At 44.2% G+C, this 27,271-nt stretch overlaps 1 protein-coding gene and 1 pseudogene across 3 annotated transcripts; both read right to left on the bottom strand.

Moving 5' to 3' along the window:
- Window positions 1-6,814: 6,814 nt before the first annotated feature.
- On the bottom strand, window positions 6,815-14,265 carry ELF3 (E74 like ETS transcription factor 3). 3 transcript variants are annotated; one of them, XM_069074564.1, is made up of 9 exons: window positions 14,069-14,265; window positions 13,033-13,198; window positions 12,511-12,732; window positions 12,128-12,220; window positions 11,568-11,687; window positions 11,262-11,354; window positions 10,530-10,646; window positions 9,012-9,207; window positions 6,815-7,745 (listed from the first exon to the last, which is right to left on the bottom strand). In XM_069074564.1, exons 1-9 carry the CDS (start codon window positions 14,162-14,164, stop codon window positions 7,628-7,630), a joined length of 1,221 nt encoding a protein of 406 aa, XP_068930665.1. In that variant the 5' UTR covers window positions 14,165-14,265; the 3' UTR covers window positions 6,815-7,627. The 3 variants fall into 3 exon arrangements, with proteins under 3 accessions (XP_068930665.1, XP_068930666.1, XP_068930667.1); XM_069074565.1 differs by having other exon boundaries at window positions 13,033-13,229; window positions 14,069-14,199; XM_069074566.1 differs by lacking the exon at window positions 12,511-12,732.
- Window positions 14,266-23,302: 9,037 nt separating this feature from the next.
- On the bottom strand, window positions 23,303-25,400 carry LOC138150926 (large ribosomal subunit protein uL23 pseudogene; annotated as a pseudogene).
- Between the last annotated feature and the right edge of the window lie 1,871 nt (window positions 25,401-27,271).

Genomic DNA, 27,271 nt, shown 5'->3' with positions numbered 1-27,271 from the left:
AGGACTGAACCACTGGAAAATGTCAGTGAGTCAGGAGGTCAGTAGTTGAATAAGAAAAGGAAGGATTACTAGCTACACCCAAATCTTCCCATCTTTAGAAAGCCCTCATTGATATATGGTTGTCCCTTAGGCATCTGAAAGTAGATACCTCCAAAACAGAATTCATCATTTCTCCCTCCTTCAAACCCAAATCCTGCCACACCTCCCCCTCGCTACAGGTACCTGCACCTTTCCAGGCACCTAGATTTGCAATCATTCAATGCTTTGTCGACTGTTTGGCTATGGAGATTAAAGAATGAAACGCCCCAGCAGAACAAGGAGAGAAGTGACCCTGAATACTGTGAATTGCAGGAATTTGGTTGGGATAACTGTTTACTTCTAGGACCCTGAAGCTTTTCATACTATGTTTAATCAAATTTTAACAAAATGAAGACTTTGGTTGTTCTTGACTTTACTATTCCCAATCCCCATATCTATCAGTCTCTAGATCATGTTGATTCAACTTCTATAACATCTTTCAAATCCTTTCCATTCTAATAGCCTCTACCTTTTGCCTGGACTATGGCAATAACTTCCTAACTGGACTTCCAGACTCCAGTTTCTTTCCTCTCTGATCAATGCTATATATTACAGCCAAATTGATATCCCTAAAACGTAGATTTTACCTTGTTACCCTCCCTCCCACCCCCCTATCCATACACTGAAAATCATTCCCACCTACATTTCCAGTCAATTCATTACTGTGTCCCTTCATTCTCCAGTCCAACTGACCTCTCAGCCATTCCTCCAATAGAACAGTTCTTCCAGTTGGTCTCCTATGTCTGGAACTCGCTCACTCACTGTTACCTTGAAGAATCCCTAGCTTCCTTCCAAACTCAGTTCAGGTGCGACCTCTCACATCGATCAGTCCTTTCCTGTTTCCTCCCAATTATTGGTATCTTCTGCCTCTTGGAATGACTTTGTATATATTACGAATATACATTTACAATTCCATGTGTTTTGTCTGCTCTTTCTTTACGATACCCTTCCCCCATATAAGCTCCTTGAGGGTAGAAACTGTTTCATATCGGTCTTTGTATACCTGGTCTAGCAGTGCCCTGAACAAAGCAGGCAATGACAAATATGTGTTGAATTGAATCTATTAGTCTGAGGATTTACAAAGCACTTTCCTGACAACAGACTGAGAAGTGGGTTCAAAGGATCTTAGTTTGAATCCTGACTCTGCTACTAATTACCTGGGTGATATCTCTGGGACATTGTTCCTTCTCTACAAAACGAAACCTGCTCCAAATCTATCAATCCTGTGAGTAAGGGTAAAGGGCTTGCCCAAAATCACAACTATCAAATTTTAATAAAACACAGGTGACTAGGTGATGATGCAGTGAATTGAGCACTGGCCCTGGAATCAGTAGGACCTGAGTTCAAATCCAGCTCAAATACTTACTAGCAGTGTGACCCTGGACAAGTCATTTATCCCTTATTGCTTCCCAAAAAAATTTATATTATTAAAATGCAGGATTTTGTTGTTATTGCTGTTGACTTCATAATTCCCACTCCCCATATCCAATCAGTCTCCAGGTCTTGTTGATTCTGCCTCTACAACATCTTTCAAATCCTTTACGTTTTTCCATATCTTAATAGCCTTAAAGGACTTGTCCAAGGTCACAAGCATCAAAATTATGATTTGAACTCAGGTTTCCTGACTACCCCACTGCACAGTTCACAGTCCAGCAATTAAAGTATAAAGGCCAGCAGGTCAGTGAACAGCCAGGGACAATCCATATCAGGCATGTGTGTAAAGGCAGGGAGCAACAGGGCCAGCCCGAACGGCACACCCAAACAAAGAGGCTGCTTGACCGCTCTCTGACCCATATTGCAAGGTAGCGTGACACACAGACAAAAGCAGATAGCACCCAGCAACCCCCGGCTCTCTGTGACATCTCAAACAGTCCAGTGACACCATCAACACCCCCTCTCCTCACTCCCATCCCCCCAGTTCATAGCCCACACCCAGGGCACACCCACATAGCAATCAAAGGAAGGGAAGAAAATGAACTTTATGAGTTTCTTACCTTGTTACCCACCCTGTTTCTGGCAAACAGGGTACAGGGTGGAGGGGCAGCTTCTCCAGTTGGGTGTAGCCTTATTTTTTTTACCAGCCACCTCTTTGGGGTCTTTTCCTCCCTCCCTCTCTCCCTCCCTGCCTCCTTCTCTCTCTTTGGGGAAAAGTTCAATCTGGAACTTCTGGGAGTTGAAAGCGATGAGAGAATCCTCCCTCATAGCTCGTGGGGATCCCTTAGTGACAAATCCTAGACTAAAAGACTGTGTAGGTTTGCTGTGAAAGATGAATAAGAGTGACTGAAGGTTTGTGGGCAGAGTAGATGTTCAGAGGCAGTGTGGGAGTCAAAGGACCTGGGTTCAAATCCAGCTTTTGTTACTATTTGTGTCATCTTGGACCAGTCACTTCATTTTGGAGCTGTTTCCTTATCTGTAAAACCGATTAAGGGGGTATGGGCTTAGAATAGAAAATCTTCATAGAGATCCACAGTGCCCTACTGGAAAGTCAGAGAAGATATGGGGGAGAGCAGATTGGAGGAGGGGATATCCAGTGGGATCGCTATTTTGGGGTGGTGGGTAGGGGAAAAATGGGAAGAAAATTTATAACTCAAAATCTTGTGGAAATGAATGATGTAAACTAGAAGTTAATAAAGCATTTGGTTAAAAAAAAAGAATAGAAAGTCTTTTTTTTTTTTGATTGAAGGGACCAACCCTTGGGCTCACTTCTTTTTTTTTTTCTTTTTGGAGGATAATTGGGATTAAGTGACTCACCCAAGGTCACACGGCTAGTTTTTGTGTTAAGTGTCTGAGGCTGGATTTGAACTCAGGTCCTCCTGACTCCAGAGCCAGTACTCTATTCACTGTGCCACCTAGCTGCCCCCAAGAATAGAAAGTCTTTAAGTCTTATGATCTATGAGCTAGAGGCCACTTTAGGATAGTGTCTGGGATCTGAGACAGTTAAACACCCCTAGCCCCTGGATTGTCCTTCACCTGCTTTCAGACCCCAGATCCCTCTTTTGAGTATCCAGTTGCCTGTCACCCTCCTAGAAACTATCTTCACTGATGGTCCTCAGGCTAGCAAAATAAAGGACCCTCCCTTTTGGGGGGAGAGGGAAGAAGAATCTTATTGTGCAAGGGCAGAAGGGCATACTAGGACAGGCTAGTCAATTATTTGTCATAAAACTAATCTCATATTCTCCCCTTCCTTCTTCCTCAGTTGATTTGTTTCAAATTATTCTCTCTCCAATTATTCCCATCCTCTTAGAGCATCTCTTGGTCCTAAGGACAGCTCCTAACATTCCCTTAACCGTGGAGAAACCAGGAGCCCAAATGCCTATCTGGAGAGAGGCAGATGCTGGGAGCAGTTGTATCTTTTTGGAGTTTTATTCATAGCACCCTAGACTCACCTTCTGGGGTCCTCCATCTCTCATACATCTTCTCCCCTTTTCTGCAAACTTTTAATCAAATACAGATAGTTTGGGTTTTTTTTTCTTTTTGGGGGGGAGGGCAATTGGGGTTAAGTGACTTGCCCAAGGTCATACAACTAGTTTTTGTGTTAAGTGTCTGAGGCCTCGTTTGAACTCAGATCCTCCTGATTCCAGGGCAGGTGGTCTATTCACTGCACCACCTAGCTGCCCCTGCCCCCATACAGATGGTTTTAAGGATGGGGTGTTATCTTCTGTTTTGAAACTTCTCTGGGAAGCAGTCTTCAGCACCTCTTTCCTTTCACTGTCTTCAGCTGTAAAACTCCCCACACCCCAACCCAACCTCCTTCCCAGAGTCCCTTTTGCTCTGTACTGCCTTGGTTCTGAATCCTTTCCATACACTAGTAGGCTGATTGTCACTTTTTCTGGTACAATCAACACAGAGAACTTCAGATTGAAAGAACTGCCAACTGACCAAGTAGAAAGTTCAGCTTCTTTCTATAACTATACACCAAGAGAGAACTCATAACAGTAATGGGAAGGGTCAGCTTCAAAGCACAACTGTATCACATGTTGCAAATACATTACTGTTAGATCATAGGGTCACAGATCTAGAAATCGAAATTTCAGAAGCCATCCACACCAGGCCCTTCATGTCACGAATGAGAAAACAGAGGTCTAGGGAGGTGAATCCACTTGCCCAGGGTTTCACAGGACCAGGCAGAGTGAGGACTTGAACCCAGGTCCTGACTCCAAATCCTGAACTCTTTTCTACCTTCCCATGAAAGTTCAGATTCTAGGGTTCTTGCCCCACTAAGTTGGGTACTCACTTTCTGTTGCCATCTCCTTGACCTTTTTTCTTGACTCCTAGATAGGGAAAATGGAGCCCACATCCTGTATTAAAATGAAGAAATAATCTTTCCACAACACTTCCTTGCCTCTCCCCACCCTGTGATATGGAATTGGTTGCTGGATGGGACAACATGCCTGCTGAGGTGAGGCCCGATTTGAGCAAACATCTTTCAACTGTGTGCCTTCCCCAACAGGGAAGAGGCAGTTTGACACAGAGGGAGGGAAAGTACCATGACAGTAAGCCTCTTTGTACTGTATATTGGAAAGAACACAGGATTTAGGGTCTTTGACTTTGATTTTTGCTACCCAGGGAAATCTTTGGTAAACCACTTCATGAAGGTATTGGAGGAAGAGGAGTTCTTAACTTTTTTGTGTGTTATGGATCCCTGAGGCAGTCTGGTGAAACCTGTGGACCACTTCTCAGAATAATGTATTTTTTTTTTTAAGCAATCAGGGTTAAGTAACTTGCTCAAGGTTACACGGCCAGTTATTTCTGGGTGTGGTGCTGAGTGTCTGAGCCCGGGATTCGATCTCCAAGTCGTCCCAACACTGGAGCCGGTACTCTTACTCGCTGTGCTACCTGGCCGCCCCAGAATAATGTATTTTAAGTGAAATAAAATCCATAAGATTACAAAGGAAACCAATTACATAATATAATTTTTAAAAAATATCATTTCATGGACCACAAATTAATAGCTCCTAGAAATTATCTCTAAGGTCCCTAAGTTTTATGAAGAGTCAAGAGATCCCTATGGGGGAGAAACTCCTGAAATGTAGGGAAAGGACATTGGAGGAAGAATCCTTTAATAAAAGCAAGAAAAATAAATTATTGGGTAGATGCTCTGATTCCTAGCTAGCATGAAGCTGTGATGTATTACCCTGGTAATACCTTCTTTTCCAAAGTTTTTCCTCTCATCTCCAAGGATTTTTTTTTTTTTTTGCCCAGGAGAAAAATTCTATTACATATATGGCAGTTTCATGGGAAAATAAATTCCCATTACCATTGTTCCCCTAGGAATGAAGGTGCCATGGAAAGTCAAAACTCAAGTTTCTTACATGCCATATTCTGGCACCCTCAGGGTTACAGCTTAGAGGTCATTCTATCCACCTTGCTTGTATCATCTCATACCATAGTCATTCAAGTACCAGATTTGAAGTCAGAGAACTTGGGTTCAAATGCTGGTTCTTACTCTGGAAAAATCCATTTTTCTAGATTTGACTTTGCTCATCTGGAAATTGAGAAAACTGAGGCCTGTCACATAGCTCAAGTAATAAGAGTTGAGACCAGGAGTGATGACTTCTTATCTAATGTTCTCATGAATTCCTGGGCACATTTTCTCAAGTCATCCAAAATCATCAATCCATGGACATAGGCAGTTTTTCTAATTAAACTAGTCCAGGGTATTGTATACTCTCAGCTCCCTCTAGGCTGGCTTTCAAATAGGCCCTGCCTTCTACCAACCTACTATGTGCTCAGTGGAATGAAGAGTGCTGATCTGGCAGCTGGGAAGAGAAGTCAAATCCTGGACCTTTAATCTCACTGCTCTAAGGAATTCCCACATGAAGAAACTCCCTCTGCCAACGCAGGTCTTCTAAGCATTGTGCTCAGGATGACACAGACACAGGTGTCAGATGCAGGGCATGAAGCCATCTTCCCAGCTTGGCAGCCAGGCCTGGTAAAATGGGAGTTAATGGTTGTAGGACCGGGTCCCCATAGTGGATCAAATGAAATGCCAGGTATTGTCTTTTTTTTTTGCTTTTTGGAGGGCAACTGGGGTCACACTGCTAGTTTTTGTTAAATGTCTGAGGCCACATTTGAACTCAGGTCTTCCTGACTCCAGGACCGGTGCTCTATTCATTGAGCCATCTAGCCGCCCTGGTATTGTCTTTTCTTATCCTTAAGGGACAAGCTCAGGACAATGACCAGAACAGAAGATGAGGTGGGAAGGACCCCTTAAGCCACAGAGTCCAAGTTCCTCATTATACAGATGAGTATGTGAGGCCAGCCAGTGCCCTAACCGCATTCAAGGTAATACAGGTATTAAGGTGCAATTTGAACCCAGATCTCCTTACTCCAAATCTACTACTCTCCACGTTGTGCTTCAATCCTAGGACCCAGAACTAAAATTTATGGTCAGAAAGCTTTTGCATTCGTTTGTTTTTTGGTCCACAGGGCCCTGTACCTGTCATCTAATACTCATTGAACTGAATTAAATGTTGAACATGATTCTGACAAAGACTGTCTATCCCCCCATTTCAGAGTCCAGTGTGCCTCACCATTCCGATCCCTCCCACCCACTTCCCATCAAGATAGGTGAAATTCATAGCTCCACCCATCTCACCCTTTCTTTGACCATACCTTTCCTCCCTCCCTGGCTATCCTTGTCAATTACCCCCACTCAACCACCACCATCATCATACCCCTGATCGATTGCATCCAATGATAAAAACTCAAGCCTCTCAGTGGACAAAGCCACAGGTTAAAAACAAAAAACCCCAGAAGATGCTTTATTGCAACTTTCTGATCCATTCTGGAGATAAGAGGAGTGACCAGGAGTCATGGGAAACAGTTTCACTGCCCCAGCCCCTGCTGCAGATAGAGCAAAAGGAGCAAATCCATCCTGGTCCAAGGCCATTAGTAACTAGAATAAATGAAGTCTCTGTAGTCACAGGCCTCAGAACAATTGTCTCTGGTCTTTGTCCTCATGCATAGACAGAAGGTCAAAGAGTGTATTAGGGGAGGGGTATCATTGAAAAAATAGATTTCTATGTACATATTACATATTTATACAACATAAATTAGGGAGTGCTCTGACCCACGACCCGCGGAGTCCAAGCATAGGAAAAGGGCAGGCCTGGAGGCAAGGCGCTGTTAGGCCTTCTCTCAATGGCCTTCAAAGGCCACCCATTACCCCCCAAATAGTGCTGGTCCAGGGTTCTTAGGGGAAAGTGTCCTTCGCTCCCATGTGACATCTAGGATCCCAGCTCAGCCACCTCTTGGCTTCAAGTTAGCAGCACCAGGGCTGCCATCCGTTCAGAGGGCTTGTGATTCCAAGAGGAAAAAAGAGTAGGGAGGGGCCCAAGGTCTCCATATCCCATGACAACTGTTGACAACAAACCCTTGGGAGGCCAAAGTTCAGTTCCACTCCACTGGGGCGCACCCACTGGCTTCCAGCGCCAACATGGGCACCCACCCTCCCTGAAAGGGCTTGGAGGGCTAGGGTCCAGGAATGTCCAAACAAGTCTCTGGTCAAGCTCATTGTGTGGCCTGAGTCCCTAGATTGTCCTTCCACTCAGTTCCGGCTCAAGACGACCTCTTCCTCCTCCTTCCAGCCACTTGAGTTCTTGCCAAATTTGTACACTAGTCTCCGGCCATCGACCCGCTCTAAGATTTCTCGTTTGTAGTAATACCTGTTGGGGAGTGGGGATAATGAAATATAGCAAAACACTTGGGGATTCCCTAGAGCTACGCTTGTGTGAGCAGGTTTACTTTGGGCAGGTCCCTTTAACCCCTCCCTAGGCCTGCCTGGTCTCTTCTATAAAAGGAGGATTGGACCAGATAGATATCATCTAATTATCATAGATATCAGGCTTGGGAGGATTTTTAAGAGGTTATCTACTCTAACCCTTCATTTTATAGATAAAAAAAGTATGGCCCAGAAGGGTTAAGTAATTTGCCCAGGGTCACACAGTAGCCAAGATTTGAAGCTAGGGGTCCTTTGTTTCCAAATCCAGTGAGGCATGGGAGTGGTTTGTCTCCCCTCTACTAGAGACTCCCTTCAGTTCCTGAAGCCTTATTCCCATTTCAACATACACCTATACTGTATAGCATATATACACAACCCTCCAATTTCCCATCCTCCTTCCTCTTTTTCCAACTAGCCTCTACTCCTCAAAAATCTAACTCTTCTTCCATCTTCTTTTCTCTCTTTCCCACTGTCCCTCCTCATTCTCCAACCCTAACCTTTCCTCTGCTTCAGGAAGCCTTCCTGAACTAAGCTCACCCAGCTCTGGTCAATGTCATCCATCCCTTTTCCTGCTTATGACCAGTTCTGTCCTTGTTTCTCTTAAAGGTTGTGCCATCGAGAAACCTTGAGTGTGTGTGTTGCTATTGAATTACAAAGATAGAAACAGAAAAGATCTCAATCCAATTTTCCCCTACTCTTGACAGGACACTGAGAAACCCCTTTTCTGGGATCTTAATGACCTAAGGTGTCTAGCAGCTGTATTCAGTGGCAGAAATGAGTGTAGAACCCAGGGCCCCCTGACTTCCCTGTAATATTCTGTCCACTACCCTTTTAAAAATATACCTGAACATTAGCATTGACACCTTGGAAAGGGGACAGGACTTGGCAGTGAGAAGCTCTAGGTTGAAGTCTTGGCTCCAGTATCTATTAGCCGTGACCTTGTACAAGTCATTTGTAAGTGAGTCAGAAGGTTACCTTTCTGAGCCTCTATGTCCTCACCTATAAAATTCTATGAGGTTGGGCACAAATGATCAGTAAGGTCCCTTTCTTCCTTTCAGCATTCAATACTTTATACGAATCAGGAATGGTCCCAAGTCATCTCTATCAACCTAAGAGCTCCACAACCAAATGCTATCCCCACCTCCCCCCCACCCCCAGACTAGGAGCTTCTGGCCCTCTTCCAAACCCAGTCACCCTCCAATAGGCTCACCTCATGGCCCGGCTGAGTTTCTCATAGGTCATACTGTTATTTTTCTTCTTCTGACCCCACAGTTGGGCCACAGCCTCAGATCGGAGGAACTTAAAGACGCCCTCATGCCGGTTCTCCCACTTCATAAGGCCCTCGTTGAGCTCTGGGTGGATGAGGATGTCCCGTATAAACTCCCATAGGTGTGTCCCTCTTGGAGCTGTGAACAAAGAACCAGTCAACCAAAGCACCAAGGAGGACCACCTCTGTGTTCCAAGCCTAATCACTCTCATTGGGAGCATGAAAAGCCCCAGGCTTCTCTTGATTTGACTCAGTGGGGGCCTTTCACTGAGTCTCAGTTTTCCGAAAGGCCAGTGGAGAAACAAGGGCTTGCTTGCTTTCTAGTCTAGTCCAGAGACCCTGCAGCCCACAGTAAGAACCAGCACCGCCTCTGGGTCATTGCTGTGGTCACTCCACATACCTAGCACTCAACTCCTCAACCTGGGCTGGCAGCTTCAGACTATTTCCTTCAGGAAGCCTTTCCTGATTAACTCTTCTTCTCATTCTACTCTCCAATAGCATAATTATTTAATTACCTTTTTTCTCATTTTACTCTAGTAATGGTCATGCTTCCATTTTTTATTTTGGCTATATTCACGTTTGTTTTATCACTTTTAAAGATGGAAGCTATGTTTGTTTTCCTTACCTGGCTCCCCAGGTGCCCATTCCAAGCTCTGCCCCCCAGAAGACTTTCAAAGACTTTTTCAAGGACTGAGATACTGACCCAAAGAACTAACTACTGTGCCACAGCCCACCCTGCAAGCTCAGCTCTGTCTTTTATTTCCTTTTATTTGTTCTATACATATGCATTTTTTCACCCAATTAGAATCTAAGTACCTTGAGGTCAAGGAGTTGTTTCCTTTCTTATCTAAGTACAGTGCAACAACTCTTTAACAAATGCCTATTGATTAATTGGTTGGATGAGAGCTAGGTAGCTAACAATTCCCACCCATCTGCTCTGGAAATCTACAAATCCTGTCTTTTAAATGAGCCCTACCTACTTGGGTTTCTGACCCTCTCTCACAATTCCCTCAAGGATCAGAGAAAAAGACCACAGTAAAAAAAAAAAAGGGGGGGGAGGGGGTGGGAGGAGAACTCATGATAATGATTACTAAGGTATTTAGTCACTCTTATTTTTATCCTCAGAAATGTTATAATGGCAGGACTAGAGAAGTCATTTATCCTTCTGTCCAGTTCTTCCACAAAACAGCTGTGTGACCTTGGGAAAAATATTTTCAATTTAACTATATGAAACTAACTATATTTACTTCACACAGGGTAGGTAGCCTCAGTTATAATTGATAGGTGAGGAAAACTGAGGTTAAATATGAAATTATAAAGCTGAGAAATCTTTGGAAACTATTCGATGAAAGGGACTGTTTAACCCCTTCAACCCCAAAAAAGAAGCAGCCCCTGCCCACTCCTGCTCCGCCTCCCCCCAATGGAGGCAACCATAGTTAAGAGGGGTTCGGTTCTGCTTACCATGTTTGCTTTTCTTGCTCTCCAGGCACTCTCGGGTCTCCTTGCTCAGCTTTCGGGGCCGTCCTCGTTTCCTCTTCCCATATTTCAGGTCCCCTTCTTTGTAGTCAGAGTAGTTGTCTTAGGAGAGAGGAAGGAAGGAAAATAGGAGTAAGTTGGGAGTCCAATTGTTTTCCAGCTTCTCTGGAAATGCATCTGAATGTAGAATGACATCTGTCTTTACTTTCTCCTCCCCCTTCCCCTTAATATCCTCCCCCCCTCCTCCCTCTGTCCACACCTTCTCTAGCCAGGAATCCAAAATCAGGCAGGTTCAAGTTGGTAGTCAACACTTCTAAGGTCCATCACTATTCCTTTCACTCAAATTAAAACCTGTTTTCTCAAACTCCGGGCTTCAGAAGAAGCTCCCCTACCTCCTCTCCCCTTGGTCCAGTCATTTTTTCCCACTTGGCCTCTGGTTCCTTCCCCTGCCAAACTAACAGACAGCCTCCTGGGGTATTCAAAGCACCCATCATTTCCCACTCATTCTCTGATCTCTGACCCTCAACCAGCCCCATACTCCATGCCAGCCCAGACAGGTACTGTCCACTCTGACTTTGATAAAGCTTCACTAGTTGGGTCTTTTCCTCCCCTCTCCAGACAACTGACTGAGTCCCACCAAATATTCCCCTCAAATAGATCAGGGACCGCCCTCCTACACTGAGGAGGGCCACCTCCACACCCTCTCCCCTGGCTTACCACTGGGAAAAGAGAAGAGTTTGTTGTCTGTGGGATCTAAATCCACGTCACTTGCACCAGAGTCTGAGTGGGGACTTTGAGAAGTTCCAGTCCCTAGATCAGGGAAGGAAGGAAACGATGTGAATTCCCCAAGCTAGCAAACAATCTCTTGGCCACCCTCAGCCTGGCTCAGCTGTGTTTCTCCTTAGCTAACCCTGTCCCTTCTTATAGGAGATCTAGTCCTGGTCTCTCTCCCTTAAAGGTCACTCGAGGTTCAGAAGGGCTGAGGGCCTGGGAGTTTCAGGGTTCCAAAACTTGGACTCTTACCTGAAGTAGACACATCTGAGCAGCCTGGAGAAGGAGCCTCTGTCCCATAGCTTCCTGGATAATAGGGACTGGCCAACCTTGAGTCATCCAACAAATCTTGGCTAAAAGGGCTGCCATGATCTGGGGAGAGAAGATAGCAGGCATAAGTACAGCTAGATCGGGAACTGGGTGGGGCTTTCTCAGAGAATAGTCAGGCATATTCTCGATGAGGGTCCGGGAACAAAGTGTTGGTATTTTTCCTGGTAAAGGGGAGGATACTGGCTGGGTCCCAGGGCCCCTGGGGCCAGGGTCTTTCAGGACTTTTGACAGGTCCTAGATTTAGAGCCAGAAGGGTCCTCAGAGATCAGCTTGTTTAATACCCTCACTTCTCTACCCCCTCCCCCCCCATTTCCAATTGATAAAGGAAACTTAAGTCTAAGAGGTTAAATGGTTTTCCTAAAGAGAATTAAGTTACAGAGATTGAAGTCAATCCACTCTAGGCTGATAGGAGGTCATCTGCTTCAAAAGCTCCTGGGGCTAGGTCAAGAAGGTAGAAATTAGGGGAAAGGTAGGACTCTTACCAAAGGTGGAGTCTCCCATGATGTCCTGAGGAATGAGCCCATCCTTCTCTAGAAGCTCAATGATCCAGGTTAGCTCATCACAGGAGCCAGATGCTAGAGAAAAGAAGGAGGGTATGAAGGAAGTGAAAGGGTGGGGAGGAGATGGAGGGGGGGGTACTGTCAAGGTATCAGCAGGGCATATTAGGTAGTCCCCCCCTTTCCTCTTTTACAGAGATCTATGATCCATCTGACTGGTGGCTGGGACTCTAGGCTCCTTGCCATCCAAGGTCCCTAGGGTCAAGGATTCTGCTCTATTTTTGAGGGGAGAGAGGGAGATATGGTCATTTCAACTGGTGGCTTGAACCCTGGGATATGTGGGGAACAGCACCCTTCCTGGCACTCACAGAGGTCTTGCAGCTGGGAAAAGAGCGTATCCCCCAGGGGTCCAAAGACCAGGCCCAGCTCTTCCCGGGGGCAGCTGCACAGTGTGGCGCCGTCCATATTGCATCGGGAAAAGTCAATGGCACTAGCATCATATTTGTTCTTCTCCACCTGATAGCTGATCCACTCTAGGACCTGGGCCTTTGACCACAAATGTGGCAGCATCCCTGACCAGCTGGCTTTGTCTAACAAAGGAAGAGACACTAGGTTAACAGGATGCCTCTCTATTCACACTTTATCCCCATAGACCTTCGGCGCTGCTGCCCTTGTTCTATTAGCTTTTCATGTATCCCACCCCCAGCACTCACTCTCTAAGCTATTCTCGATTCACTGGTCCCAGCTCCCAGGCTCTCTCCCTTTACCACTCTCTCAGGGTGGGGAAGTCTTCTAATCTAGGATTCCCTTCTCCTTTGCCTTCCTGACTTCCAAGCTCTCCAGATGATTACACTCCACTTCTCCAGGTTCCCTGTGCTCCCAGGACCCACCTGTGCCCTCTAGGGGCATCTGTAGATTGCTCCCGGTCAGCACGGGGTTGTCCCCCTCCAAGGTGGCTGATGAGGCCGGAGCTGGGTCTTCTGCCTGGTACATGGCGCTGATATAGTTGCTGAAAATGTTGCTGATCTCACAAGATGCGGCCATGAGGTTCCCTCTCTGTGGTTAAAGTCAAGGAGATGAAAAGCTCCTGTCAGAGATCAGAGACTAAGGCTCCTAGTTGGGGTATTAGGACATCCTTTTGGTTACTGTCCTCAGGACTCCCGAGATTTGGGCAGCACAAAACTCCCCAATACCCCATCTCAATCCTCCCCTTAAGAACTCCCCACAGGAACTAAAGAGTTTCCAATCTGGAAGGAGTTCGATGCCCCCAACTACTCATTTTGTAGATGTACAAAGGGAGGTCTGCAGATAAATTAAGCCTCTCGATCAAGGTCATTCATTTAGTCAGGGATATCAATCAGAGCCTGCCCTCTCTCCATCTCAGGTGGTCCAGGGAGAGCTAGCATCTCCCAAACCCTAGAGACTCTGTGATAAAGAATTCCCAATACAGTCTCAAGAATAGGGCTGAAATTCAAGGTCAAAAAGAAATTACTGATTGGTGTGGGTAGGCAGGTAGGCTAGGATTTAAGTCTTTTGCTACCCAGACCCAACCTTCCCTGGGAATTCCTCTCTAGGTTGAGGTAGGAAGTTATTTCTTTAATGCTGACTTCTTCCTCTTCAGCAACACCACCCCCCCCCCTTTCTCTGGCTCCGATGTTCTGGGGGCAGGTTGGGATGCGGGAGACGTCCCAAAGAATCCCTCAAATCACTGTTCCCGCCCCCTCCCCCCAAGCCTCCCTGAGGATCTTAGAATTCTGATATTGGGACAAGTCAGTAAAAGACCTGAAAATCCCTCCACTGGAGCCTCATGCCCAAGATGGGGGGGGGGGGGGGGAAGCAGGTTCCCCTCCCCAGGTCCTATATAAGTTTTGGGGGAACCCCGTGCTGCCGAGGCATGCTTTCTGTTGGGGTGAGTTGGGAACCTACCAGAGTGTAAACCAGAACACGGAGAGCGCAGGGAAGCCAGCAGCAGCGGGTAATCCAGGTAGCAAATGAACTCCAGCAGGTAAATGTACACAGCATCTAAGTACCTCTGGCTCACCCTCTCTCTCCCTCTCTCTCTCCGCCCTAAATAAAGCCTAAGGCGGACTCCTCCCAGGTCAGAAGCATTTTATAGGCAGCTCCCTGATGTAACCTGAGCGGGTTAGCCTTGAGGCGGGCAGCCTCATTGGACCAAGGGGATTTCCTGGCCTCGAGACCTAGGCTCCCTTCCCCTGGTGATTTGCATATTATGTCCCAGGCTGGCGGGCGGGAGGGTGCTGGGAAGTCAGGATAGGCTGGTTTAATGATTGTCAGTGTCTGTCATCCCTCACCCTCTGAGGTGAACACTGGGGTGGGGGAAGTGGGCAAGAGAGAGGGTGGGCACCCCTTCTGGTACCACCCTCGGACTCAGGAAATTCCCCAGGGGGCTTGGAGAAAGAGGCAGTGGGGTGGGTTGCTGGACTCCTGGCTGTCCCCCAAAGGTGCCTTGGGGTCAGAGTTGGGTGGGGGCTGGTGCTGTGTTTTTGGATTACCCTTTGGAAGGGACCTTAGGGAACATGTACCCCACCACCCTTTATATTACAGGTGAGTCCTGTAAGTGCTTGGAGATCCAAAAATGGGTGGGAGGGGAGGCTGAGAAAGCTGAGAAGCCTGGATAGTCACAATCTGATTTCTCATCCTCCGGCAGCCTCTGCTTGAATTCTGCAGGGATCTTGTGTAGGTCGAGGGGCCTGACGTCTATCTTTTGCCCGATTCATGGCCTGGAAGTCAGAAGGCTTTAACTTTGAATCCAGGTCCTGCCACTTACTGTGTGGCTATGGGCAAGGCACTTAAACCTCTCTGAACCTCAGCTTTCTCATCTGCAAAATGGGCATACGACAGGATTTAATGGGAGTCTCAAATCAGACAATATTTTTTGTTGTTAACAATACACAACATAGGTATGTTACCGGAGGTCATGCTCGCTTCCCCTCCCCCACCCGGCTATCCAGAAAGGCTGGAAACAACCGAGAAAGGGCTGCTTTCCCTTCCCCCCTCTCATCTACTAAGGAATCCATCCTTCACCCCATCCTCCTTCCAACGCCCCAATGATTAACGGATGCTTGCCTGCTGCCCTCTGGTGGTCAAAATTTCCCCAAGAGCCCCTCAGGGGCCTTAACTGCCTGGAAATGCACCCTGGGGCTGGAATGGGCCGGGGAGGCAGGAGAATTCTTGGGCTATGTTTTCTCATTGTGGGACCAGGATTCTATGAGGAGACACCAAACAGGAGAAGGTGGAAACTTGAAGAGAAGGGAAGTAGAAAATACACTGTGGGCTGGGGGTGGACTGTCCTCCCTCCCCACATAGTATATTCATGTGTATATACCCACACATGTATGTATACACATGTACAGATGTGTGTATGTAGATGTGTGTGCACGCTATGTATATATAGCATGTTTTATGTATACATATGCATCTATATTCTCATGTATAGAGAGCACACTGGGTTTCTTAGTACTCCATCCCAATAGTTGGGACCTACTCCAGTAGGACACAATATTTTTTTCAAGTTAAATTTAAAATTGTCGATTAACAAGCTTTTATTTTCTCTCCTCTCTCCCCTAAACAAAAAAAAAAAAGAAAGGAGAAAGCCAACCATTTTGTGAACCCCAAGAGGGCCCTCCCTCCCCTATCCCCCCAGGATTTTGTCTTGGTCTCAGGGATCTCTTCTCTGAAGCTACTGGGAGATGGCATCCAGTAGACAAGGAGTTAATGCCCCAAACCCCACTGGGCCAGGGGGGGCAGAAGCAGCCTGGGGCTCTGGTCATAGGATTTTCCCCAGCCCTTCAGGGGGCCTCCTGCTGGAGCCTGAGGCAGGCACACCCTCCTCCTACGACTCACCCTGGAATGTGGGAGAACCTGCTTGGAGCCTTAGGCACTTGCTCACTTGTCCTTTGCCTGGAGGAGAACCCTGATGGTTGCAGGGAGGGAGAAAGAGCAGAGGGAGAGTCCCTGACTCAGATGGCCAAAGCTGGAAGGAGCCTCAGAAACTGGGTCCAATGCCTTTATTTAACATAGAGGAATCTGAAGCCCCCAGAAAGGAAACCTCTTGCCCAATGTAACATGGGTGGGTCATAAGTAGCAGAGCAGGGATTTGAACCCAGGCTGTGTGACTCCATCTCCAAACCAAGCAGGTATTCTTTCACTATGCCACACACTGCTTCCAGAGATGCTGGATGGGTTCTTTGGACCACAGCACCTCGACTCTCCCATTTATTCGGTCCTACAGGGAGGGAGGAATTGAGGGGAATGAATGAAGAGGGTGTGGGGAGAAAGAGAACAGAAAAGGCAGAAATGATGGAATAATAGAAATTATAATTATTTCTATTCTATTTTTCTATTATTTCTATTATAATTATAGTTAACATTGAACATTAAAAGTTTGCAAAATGCTTTATACACATAGTTCTCACAATAACCCTGGGAGGTATTATCCCCATTTTGCAGATGGGAAAACTGAAGCTGAGAGAGGAACTAAGTGAGTTGCCCAGGCTCACCCAACTACTGTCTCAGGCAAGATTCAAATTCAGGTCTTAATGAATCCCAGTCTGGCAGACACCACCTAGCTGCCCCAAGGAGTATAGCAGACAGAATGGAACAGTGGAGCTCTCCCCTCCATTCCCCCTCTCTAAAGAATGGTTCATTATGTTCCTTTGGGAATTCAGCCTGTCCCGAAGAGACAGGAAGCAGGGCACCATGGAAAAGGGAGAAATTGAAGTATATTGTTGGGGCAGGGAGGAGGGGAGTGTATGGTATTGATTGACTGACATTGGAAAGACCTGGAGGAAGGGCAAGAAAGTGTGACAAGTTTAGCCTTGGTCACTATCTTCTTCTGTGACCATAGGGAATGAGACACAGAAAAGGAGGGAGGGAGAGATGGGAGAGGCAGAGAAAGAGAAATGGAAGAGAGGGAGAGGAAGAGAAGAGGGAGAGAGAAAAGAGAGGAAGAGATAGAGAGAAGCAAAAGAGGAGGAGGGGAAAGAGAGAGAGGGGGGAAGAGACGATGAGATGGCAGAGAGGGAAAGAGAAGACAACAAGAGGGGGAGAAGTGGGGAGAGAGAGAGAAAAAGAGAAAGAGAGAGAGAGAAAGTTTTCGGGGAGGTTTAGCTTGGACAGTCTGAGGCCTCTTGGGCTGGCAGTGTAGGGGATGGATGTCCAGCAGGGATGGTGTACACATGCCTGAGCCCTGGAGCTGGAGGACCTGGGTCTCCTGCTCTAGCCAGCAGACTTACAGCTTGCACACCTTGGGGAGGGCCTGAAGCCTCTCTGGGCCTCTGTTCTCTCACATGTAAGATAACGGAGGCTAGACTAGCTGACTTCCAAGATTCCTTCTTGCTCTGAGTCTACGATTCTAAGACAGAAAAGTTCAGTACAGTCACTCTGGGAAAAAAAGAGGTAACAAGTGTGTTATCCAGACAATAAGTATTTGTTAGATTTGTCATTTCTTAAGTATTATTTACTAATTGTGGCACAGTGTTAATAACGGCTGGGATACAAAGAAAAATGAAAGCAGAGGCCTTGCCCCCATGGAGCTCACATTCTCATGAAGGAGATGATAGCACACCAAAATATCCTACAGGTACCATAAATAGTGGCATGCTAGGTGGCGCCATAGTGCACAGAGCAGCAGGACTGGAGTGCAGAAGACTCATCTTCCTGAGTTCAAATTCAGCCCCAGATACTTACTAGCTGTGTGACCCTGGGCAAGTCACTTCACCCTGTTTGCCTCAGTTTCCTCATCTGTAAAATGAGTTGGAGAAGGAAATGATAAACCACTCCTGTATCTTTGCCAAGAAAACCCCAAAAGGGGCAAGTCAGATGTGACTGAAAGGACTGAAGAACAACAAAACCACATATGGTGAGAATGAAAAGTAATTTCAGAAGAAAAGAGGGGTGAGCAGGGAGGAGATGAAGAAATGCAGGAAAGGTGCCCAGGAGAAGGTGGGATTTGAGCTTGGCTCCTGACATGATTTCACCTTAAAGGTCTTTCTTGGTGATCATTCTATAACTCTTTTTTACCCTACCCAGGGTTTCTCCTGAGAATATAAGAATTCAGCCCATGCCCCTCCTCCAGAGCATCCTTGACTTTTCTTCAAACATTCAGGCCAATGAGACTTTAGATAAAGGAGAGGTTTTATTTAACCCAATAAAAATCTAACTTTCCTCTCTTTTGCAGAAATAGTAGTATAGTAGATAGAGTATTAGAGCAGGAGACAGGAAGACCTGAGTTCAAATTCAACCTTTGATGCTTTCTAGCTATGTAACCATGGACAAGTCATTTAATTTCTTGGAGCCTGTATAAAAATGGGACTGTAATTCCTATCACATGGGGTTTCTACAAGGCTTAAATGCAATCAATATCTTTAACATTCTTTGCAAGCTATAAAAATTTATATTTTCAGTTCAGTTGTTCTTCCATTGTGTTAGATTCTACATGCCTGACATCTTGGGTCCCATTCCTTGACTCATTCTTTTTCTCCCAGTAGATTTCTGTCACTCTGACTTCATTTGACCCCCTGCCCATAGCTGGCTCTGTGTTTCACTATCTTTTGTTGTTGTTCAATTGTTTTCACTCATGTCCGACTCTTAGTTGGAAACCCCCATTGGGGGTTTTCTGGCAAAGATACTGGAGTGCTTTGCCATTTCCTTCTCCTGCTCATTTTACAGATGAAGGAACCAAGGCAAACAGGGTGAAGTGACTTTCACAGGGTTACACAGTGAGTATCTCAGACTGGATTTGAACTCAGGAAGATGAGTCTTCCTGACTTTAGACCTGGCACTCTATGCATTGTGCCACCCAGCTGCCCACAAATCACTATATAAATGTTCATTATAATATAGTCAAATGTACTATAAAACTTGGTGAAAGAATCAGTGTAATTTTCTCCCCCTGGGATTTTCCTTCTTCTTTGGGACCTCAAAGATGCAACAGCCCGTACTATGGTTCTCTGTCCAGATTCAAGTGAAGCTGAACATTTCTGTCTGATCACAAATCATGGCCTTGAAGCTTGAAAGGACCCCAGCAATATTTAGTCTCCTGACTCTCTGGACTTCTTTGTCTACCATGCCACCACACAGGTCACCCCTTGCTTTTATATAATGCCTTCTCCCACTAAAGTGTAAGCTCCTTGAGGACAGCAACTGTCTTTTCTTTTTTCTTCTATTTGTATTCCCAACACTCAACATGGTACCTGGCACATGGTAATCACTTAAAATATGCTGGTTGAATGGACAGCTAGATGGCGCAGTGAATAGAGCACCGGTGCTGAAGTCAGGAGGACCTGAGTTCAAATCCGGCCTCAGACACTTAACACAAAAACTAGCTGTGTGACCTTGGGCAAGTCACTTAACCCCAATTGCCCTCCAAAAAGCAAAGCAAAAAAAAAAATGCTTGTTGACTTGATTTTCCTTCCTTCAGCAATAAATCTCCTAGCCTCTCTCTCTGTTGAACCCCTCATCCCTCTGGTGACCCCCTCATCCCTCTGGTGACAGCTGCCAAATACCACAGACCTCTCTCTAGATCCACCTGTAGCTTAACATCCCTGTTCTTCTCACAGAGAGCTCTGCATCTACCTCTTGGGTGGATAGACTGTGTCTACCTCTGTGTCAGTATCTGAGTCTCTGCTGCTGCTGTCTGTCTGCTCTCTCTTTCTGCCTGCCACCTGTCTGTCTGCTTTCTGTGTTTGCTGCCATGTCTGTGTCTGCCTCTGTAGTTTGCAAAGTCTATGAATTATTTTCCAAAAAAATATATATATATAGAACAATTTTAAAATTAGTTACAGAGGAGTTAGGGCTGATGATTATGGTTGTAGAGTTCATTGGTGAAGTCTGTCAAAGAGTCTTTGAAGGCTGTCTGGGGGGGGGGGGAAGAACCTTCTTCCTCGAGGCCACATGTGGTCCACTAGGTCCTTGAGTGCAGCCTTTTGACTGGTCCAAGTTGTTCAGGACAAATCTTTTTATTAAGGGGATTTGTTCTGTGAAGTTTGGATTCAGTCAAAGGGCTGCACTTGAGTACCTAGAGAGCCATGTGTGGCCTCAAGATCACAGGTTCCTCACTTCTGATAGTCTTAAGTCACTATATAGTGACTTTATATAGTCATAGAAAGCAAATTGGACTGAGCATCAGAAAACCGCTTGTTTCAAGTTCTAGTTTTTGACTCTTGTGGGTTTTTTGGTGGGGGACAAAATCCCCAAGATGGTTTTGGGGATAAAGATTCACAATTTCTCTCAGAATCCCTGATTTTGAATCTTTATCCTTAAAATCATCTTGGGAATTTTGTTTCCTCCCAAAAAAACAAACAAACAAAAAACCAAACCAAATCACTAGCTAGTATTCCTAGCTGTTTAACACTGGGCAAGAAACTTAATCTTTTTGTGATCTCAGTTTTCTCATCTGTAAAATAGATTTGATCAGTAGAGAAGAGGATATTGCTGGGCAGAAAGAAAGATTTGTTGCTAGATAAAATGAAGCACAAAAGTCACAGGCAGGCATGAATAAAGGCAGGAATATGAAACAAAGACCAAGATTGGTGTCTCTGTCTGATTCACTTAGTCTTTTGTTCTTGCTCTTCTCTTAACTTGTATTCCAATCAGGAAGGATCTTAGGAATGAAGAGATCATCCCTTCAACCTCCAAATAACATTTGTGGCTTTTTTGGTGGGGGCACAAAATCCTCAAGATGGTTTTGGGGATAAAGATTCACAATCAGGGACTCTAAGAGGAATGAAGAGGAATTTTCTAACCCCATCTCATAGAGTTATCTGGTACCAGAGGTACCACTAGGAGAAAGGTAGATAAAAGAATAGATTTAGGGGTGGCTAGGTGGCAGAGTAAATAGAGCACCAGCCCTGGAGCCAGGAGGACCTGAGTTCAAATCTGGCCTCAGACACTTAACACTTACTAGCCATGTGACTTTGGGCAAGTCACTTAGTCACTTAACCCCAATTGCCCTGGAGGGGGAGAAGCCCCTACAAAAAGCAAAAAAAGAATTTAAATGTCTTTTGCTTTGAACTGATGTATCCTCTAGTTGGCTAGGAAAAATAAACACATCAGCAAAGGTAATGAATTGTGGTTTTGGTTGAGTTCTGACCTATAAATTGCTCCAACCACTACATTATAAGCAATTTTTTAAAAGAAGAAATGCATATGATCAACAACCAAATGAAATATAATCCAAATCACTAATAGTTGAAGATAGGCAAATCAAAACAACTCTGAGGTTTCACATCATAGGCATATTAATATGGTAGAGCTATGAATTTGTCTATTCTAGAAAGTAATTTGGAATTAAGCAAAAAAAAAAATAACAACAACCAAAAAGCTAAAATGTTCATACCCTTTTACCCAAAGGGTAATGACCCATAGCTAGACTTATACAAGAAGGTCAAAACAGAAAGGTTCCATACATGCCAAAATATTCATAATAGCACTTTTAATGGTAACAGAGAACTAGAAACTGAGTAAATGCCCATTGATTGGGGAATGGGTAAATAAACTGTTGTACAAGAATGTAATGGAATATTACTTCACTGTAAGGAACAATAAAACAATATAAAAAGTAGAAGAAGACTTAGAAACTGGTGCAAAGTGAAGTAAATTGAACAAGGAAAACAACATATACAATGTATTCAGCAATATAAATGGAAATAGCAATTAAGAAAAGAAGATGCTGCACATTGTTAGCCAAACTTGACCTTGAAGAACAGGAGAGACTTTTATGTGGAGGGCAGGTCCAGAGGACCCAAATTAAGAGATGACTTCTCCCTTCCAAGGATTGGCCTAGCTAGAGAGGCTTATTTGCCAGTTGGCTGGCCTCTTTGTGTTGAATTCTTTGGCATGGTAACCTATGAAACAAAGAAAAATACAAAACGGCCCTCCATTTTACATGGCCCCTCCCAGCCCTACAATGATAATTGCAGAGAGTCAGTAAAGAGAAGACATCAAGAATCATCCAGCTTCTAGGCTGCATCCAAACAGTAATATATTTAAAACATTAAATGTAGCTTAAAGAAGCTATGCTTAGAAGAAGAATATTTGAACCAGGATTGGGGAACCTTTGTCCTTGAGGTCACATGTGGCCTTCTAGGTTCTTGGATGCAGCTTTTAACTGTGTCCAAGTTTTACAGAACAAATCCTTTTATTAAGGAAATTTGTTCTGTGAAGTTTGGATTCAGTCCAAGGGCTGCACTAGAGGACCTAGAGGGCCCCATGTGGGCTCAAGGCCATAGGTTCCCCACCCGATTTGAACAAATATCTGTTTCCCAAGGAAGTTTAGCAAAAGGGAAGTGATTGCTACAGGAAGGAGACCAAAAGAGCCTAGTAACTGACTCTCAAATATGGTGGTTTGGGGCAGGATGAGGGATATAGTATCAGGAACACTGCATTTGGAATAAGAGGATCTGGTTGAAACCCTGCTTCTGTCATTATCTCACCTATAAAATCAGTGGAATGGCCTTTAGACTCCCTTCAAGATTTAAAACTATGTTCTTTTGATTTTTAACAAGTGGATAAATATAGTGACCAAAGGGAACACTGGTTTAGAATATAAACTCCTCTATAAAAATTTACAGAGGAATAGAGGGGATGATTATAAAAAACAGCCCCTCATAAAAGGGCAAGAATCAGTAGAGAGAAAAGCAGATTTACCAAAAGCTTTGGGAAGAGAACCAACAGAGTCAAATCATCCAAGGGTGTTTAAGGATGAAACTGGAAGGAAGACAATGAAAAATGGCAAAGTTCTACAAAAATTTCAATAACAAATTCTCCATCAATGAGCTACCACATGTGAATTCTTAGGTTACAGTAGCTGATGTCTTGATGTAGGAAGATGAGGAGGAAAGAAGTTCATGCTGAAGGCAATAGAATTTTAAGGAAATCGTTGTTCAGCAAATATGATAGAGGAGAAGATGCTAAATGCTTGGGAGGGTGGGGGGAAATGCTAAACCAGACCTTGCTATTATCTAAAAAAAGAGTCAAGCAAGAAAATATCAGTAACTACCAATCTATATGCCTTCTTTCTATTTCTATGTATGTGTCAAAGACATCCCTGGTGAAGGTATAAAGGAACAGGTAGTTTCCCCACAAACAGTATTCTATAGTAGACCACAATCTTTATGTCACATACTGTATACAAGATCATTTTGTTCTTATTGTTTATTGGTTATTTTTAAAAAATCATTTATTTGGTAAAGTAAAATACCACCATAAAAGCTTTCTTCCAAAGTATCATGTCAAAATCATACAAAATTCCTTAAAAAAATGTGACAACTGGGGCTGCTAGGTGGCGCAGTGAATAGAGCACCCACTCTGGAGTCAGGAGGACCTGGGTTCGGATCCAGCCTCAGACAAAATGCCTATTATCTAATTATCTCTGTGAGGGAAAGCACTAAATTTTCCAGATTTATATCAAATACCTATAGCTTTGGGATATGAGATTTTTATGGAAATTTGTGATGCAAAGATTTTCTCCAATCCATTACTTTTCTTTCCTTTTCTAACTGCATTGATTTTTTTTTTTCACGAAAAATCTTCTTAATGATGTAGATTTCTCTATTTTGTTTTTTATGATCACTTCTATCTTATCTGGTTACATTTCCTCCCCCTAAACAGAGTTGTGAAGGACACATCCTCCATTCTCTTCTTTTTTTTTTTAATTCTGGAAAACTTTTTATTGTAGGTGGAATGGGACACAGCAAGTTAGATGATTCCAATTTTGTTGGCAACATCTAAAGCTTCATAGTCTGGAGCAAGACGGACATAGGCCTTCTTTTCTCCATCAGGCCACATCAGTGTGTGGACCTTGGCCACATCAATGTCTTTATGGCCTGCTTGATCTGATGCTTGTTGGCTTTGACATCCACAATGAAGACTAGGGTGTTGTTGTCCTCAATCTTCTTCATAGCAGACTCGGTGGTCAAGGGAAACTTAATGATGGCAGAGTGATCGAGCTTGTTTCTTTGGGGGGCACTCTTCCGAGGGTATTTGGGCTGCCTTTGAAGTCTCAGTGTCTTGGGTCGCCGGAAGGTGTGGGATGTTCGGATCTTCTTCTTTTTGTGGCTATGGACACCCTTCAGCACTGCCTTCTTGGCCTTCAAGGCCTTGGACTTGGCTTCTCTCTTGGGGGGGGACAACAGCTTCCTTCTTCGCCTTTGGCGCCATCTTGAGGGAAAGCCCTCCATTCTCTTCTAACTTTTTCTATAATGTGACCTTTCATACTTAGATCATTTGACCACTTGAAATGTATCATGGTATATGGTTGAAGATATTTGTGTAAATCTATTTCTCACCAGACTATTTTCCAATTTCCCCAGATATTCTCATCAAACAGAGTCCCTCCCTCAGTAGTTTATGTCCTTGGGCTTTTTGAACACTAGACTGCTATATTAATTTCTGTCAAAGACCTACTTGTCTATTCTATTTCACTGATCTATTTTTCTTTTTAAAAAATCAGTGCCATAGAATTTTGATACTTACTACTTTATAGCAGCTCTATTTCTTCCAGCAAAGTAATCCTATATGTGTCTTGGTAGTTTCATTCTCAAACATTTTATGCATGTCAAAATCATACCTGATTCCTATAATCTTGTACAACAAGATGTTTTATGCATTTGGGAATAACAAAAGATCAAGAATATCAAGGAAATAATAATTAAAAAAAAACCTTTGTAATCCAGGATGCTTCCCATCGCCAGATCTTAAACCCTTATCTCCTGATCTTTAATCTTCCCCCCCCCCCCCCACACCGGTGTTTTAGCACTCCTTAGAGGCACATTAAAGCTCCAAGAAGACTTTCATGGCAGAACATCACTGAAAGGACCAACAAGAGAACACTGTCTGCTTCTAAGACTAGGAAAAATTAAAAAAAAAAACTGAAATAAATGCATAAAAAGGAGAGCCATGCTGATTGAAGATGGCACAATGGTGAGTGTTAAGACACCAATTAATGAAGCATCTGAGGAAAGGAAAATACCAAAAATGCAGGAAAATAATCTCATGCCCTATCCATCAAAAAGGCAACAAGAGATTAATAATTACAGCTAACATGATGTAGCACTTTAAGGTTTGCAAAGCACTTTTTTTTAAATTTTTACTTTTTGGAGGAGGAAGGCAGGGTAATTGGGGTTAAGTGACTCGCCCAAGGTCACACAGATAGTATGTGTTATGTGTCTGAGACTGAATTTGAACTCAGGTCCTCCTGACTCCAGGGCCAGTTGCTCTATTCACTGCACTACCTAGCTGCCCCTTGCAAAGCACTTTACACATATTATTTGACTTGAACTTTACAGGGACCCTGTGAGGCAAATGCTGATATTTTCCCCATTTTATGGGTGTAAAAACTGAGGCTGTCTTCACTTAGCTGTCTTCTATTGAGAGAAATCAATAATTATCAATTTAGATCCCTATTCTCCTATCTATACAAATCCTTATGAGAGTCCTCTATACCCTAACTGAGGGCATTCTTTTTGGTTTTTTTTGGGGGGGGTAATTGGGGTTAAGGGACTTGCCCAAGGTCATACAGCTAGTTTTTGTGTTAAGTGTCTTGAGGCCGGATTTGAACTCACTGCACCACCTAGCCACCCAACTGAGGGCATTCTTAAAGTTGTTAATAGTAACAAGAAGGCTTTTTTCAAAATATCCAATAATGTACCACATTTTTATCATATTACAATTAACTGAAAGGTATAGGGATTGTAAGATCACACTGTGTTTACTGTTTATTGATTGGGGGAAAACCCCATTTAATCTGGTAGGACAATTTCTTACTTTACAGATGTTTTTATAACAAGGTGTCTACTGCTCCTACTTCAAAATCATTCAAGTTTTGTTGGAAGATGTAGTAACAGAAATAGCCCCCTTCAATGACCTGATATAAATGTAGGGCAAAGCATAAGATAAAGCCCTTGCTTTAAGCTCCCCAAAGGTATTGGCTCCTGGGGTGGAAGAGATCCAAGCCGAAATCCAAGTCAAAGAGGGGATTCCCTGGGGAGGGTGGATGATCCTCATGTTTGTGGGTGACATTACACTGATTTCTTTAAGCCCTAGAACCCTGAACCTCCTGGAAGCCATCTGTAATAGCTTGGAGGAGTCTGTCCTTTCCATCCATGTAGATGTTTATTGCCCAGATTTCAATGTGCATTTGGATGGATGACTTATAGAGCTTGTATGCATTTATCTGGGACAGAGAGTACACATGGATAAGGAGCTGAGTCTAGATTTGATCAAGAGGAGGATAGCAGGAGGAACTTCAAGAAATCACAAATCTCCTCTACTGACCCACAGAAGCAGAGTTTGTTCTTTTAAATACTAACCTACTGGGGATGCTAAATATTGTGAGATATGGAACGCAACTAACTGCTTTTAAAGAACTCTTTTTTAAGCCTTCTTTACAGGGTAAGGGAGAGGCACATGGTGGGTGGGTTACAGGGTATAATCCCTGAGGAGCCTGGAAGAAGAAAAGATGTCAAAGATATCATTAAGGATTATATAATAGGAAAGGAAGATTGGTTGGTCACATGACAAACTAGGCATGAGAGGCAGACAGCTAGTACACCACTGTGCCCTGGCAACGTCAGGAGGAAGTGCGGAAAGCCTCCAGCACCAGGGGTCGATGCTCTGTAGCAGACTTATTGGAGGGCATAGACAAGAGTAGCACAAGACAGGTAGGCATAAATGAGGTGAGATGTATGTCACTGGAGGGAATTCCCCAAACCACTGAGATCAATCACAGATCCTTTTGAGTATCAATTTAGCAGTTTCTTGTATATAAACTAGGTGGTACAGCAGAGAGAGGGGCTGAACATTTCCATAGTGTTTTCAGCAGACTGTCATCAACCAATGCAGAACCATTGACCATATACCTGGGAGGGAGGGGGGGAGTGGAGTCAATCCCTCTTTAGCCAGACTTCCAATTGAAGAAGAGGCTTTGAATGTCATTACTCTTGGCAAAGCAAAGCATGTGGTGCTCATTCTATTTGAGCTGATATCTACAAGGCAGAAAGTCCACTGCTCATACAAAATCTGACTAAGATCTTTGAGGTTATATGGTAAATATTGTCTGTCTCTGTAAAGGAAAAGAAAATAGGTTATCTTGTGACATTCACAGTGTGT

This window comes from Petaurus breviceps, unplaced genomic scaffold (assembly GCF_028583685.1).
Source record: "Petaurus breviceps papuanus isolate PSGF00001 unplaced genomic scaffold, PetGlider_PUasm1.0 90895, whole genome shotgun sequence".
Taxonomy (NCBI): Eukaryota; Metazoa; Chordata; class Mammalia; order Diprotodontia; family Petauridae; genus Petaurus; species Petaurus breviceps.
This window is presented reverse-complemented; position numbering and strand designations above follow the sequence as displayed.

What these genes read in the sequence shown, in the direction of transcription:
- ELF3 (XM_069074564.1), bottom strand. Translation starts at nt 14,164, where the DNA reads ATGCTGTGTACATTTACCTGCTGGAGTTCATTTGCTACCTGGATTACC. An exon ending in GAGCAAGAAAAGCAAACATG is followed by an intron (nt 9,208 to 10,529) that starts GTAAGCAGAACC and finishes CTTTGTTCACAG; the next exon opens with CTCCAAGAGGGACACACCTA. An exon ending in AAACTCAGCCGGGCCATGAG is followed by an intron (nt 7,746 to 9,011) that starts GTGAGCCTATTG and finishes ACTCCCCAACAG; the next exon opens with GTATTACTACAAACGAGAAA.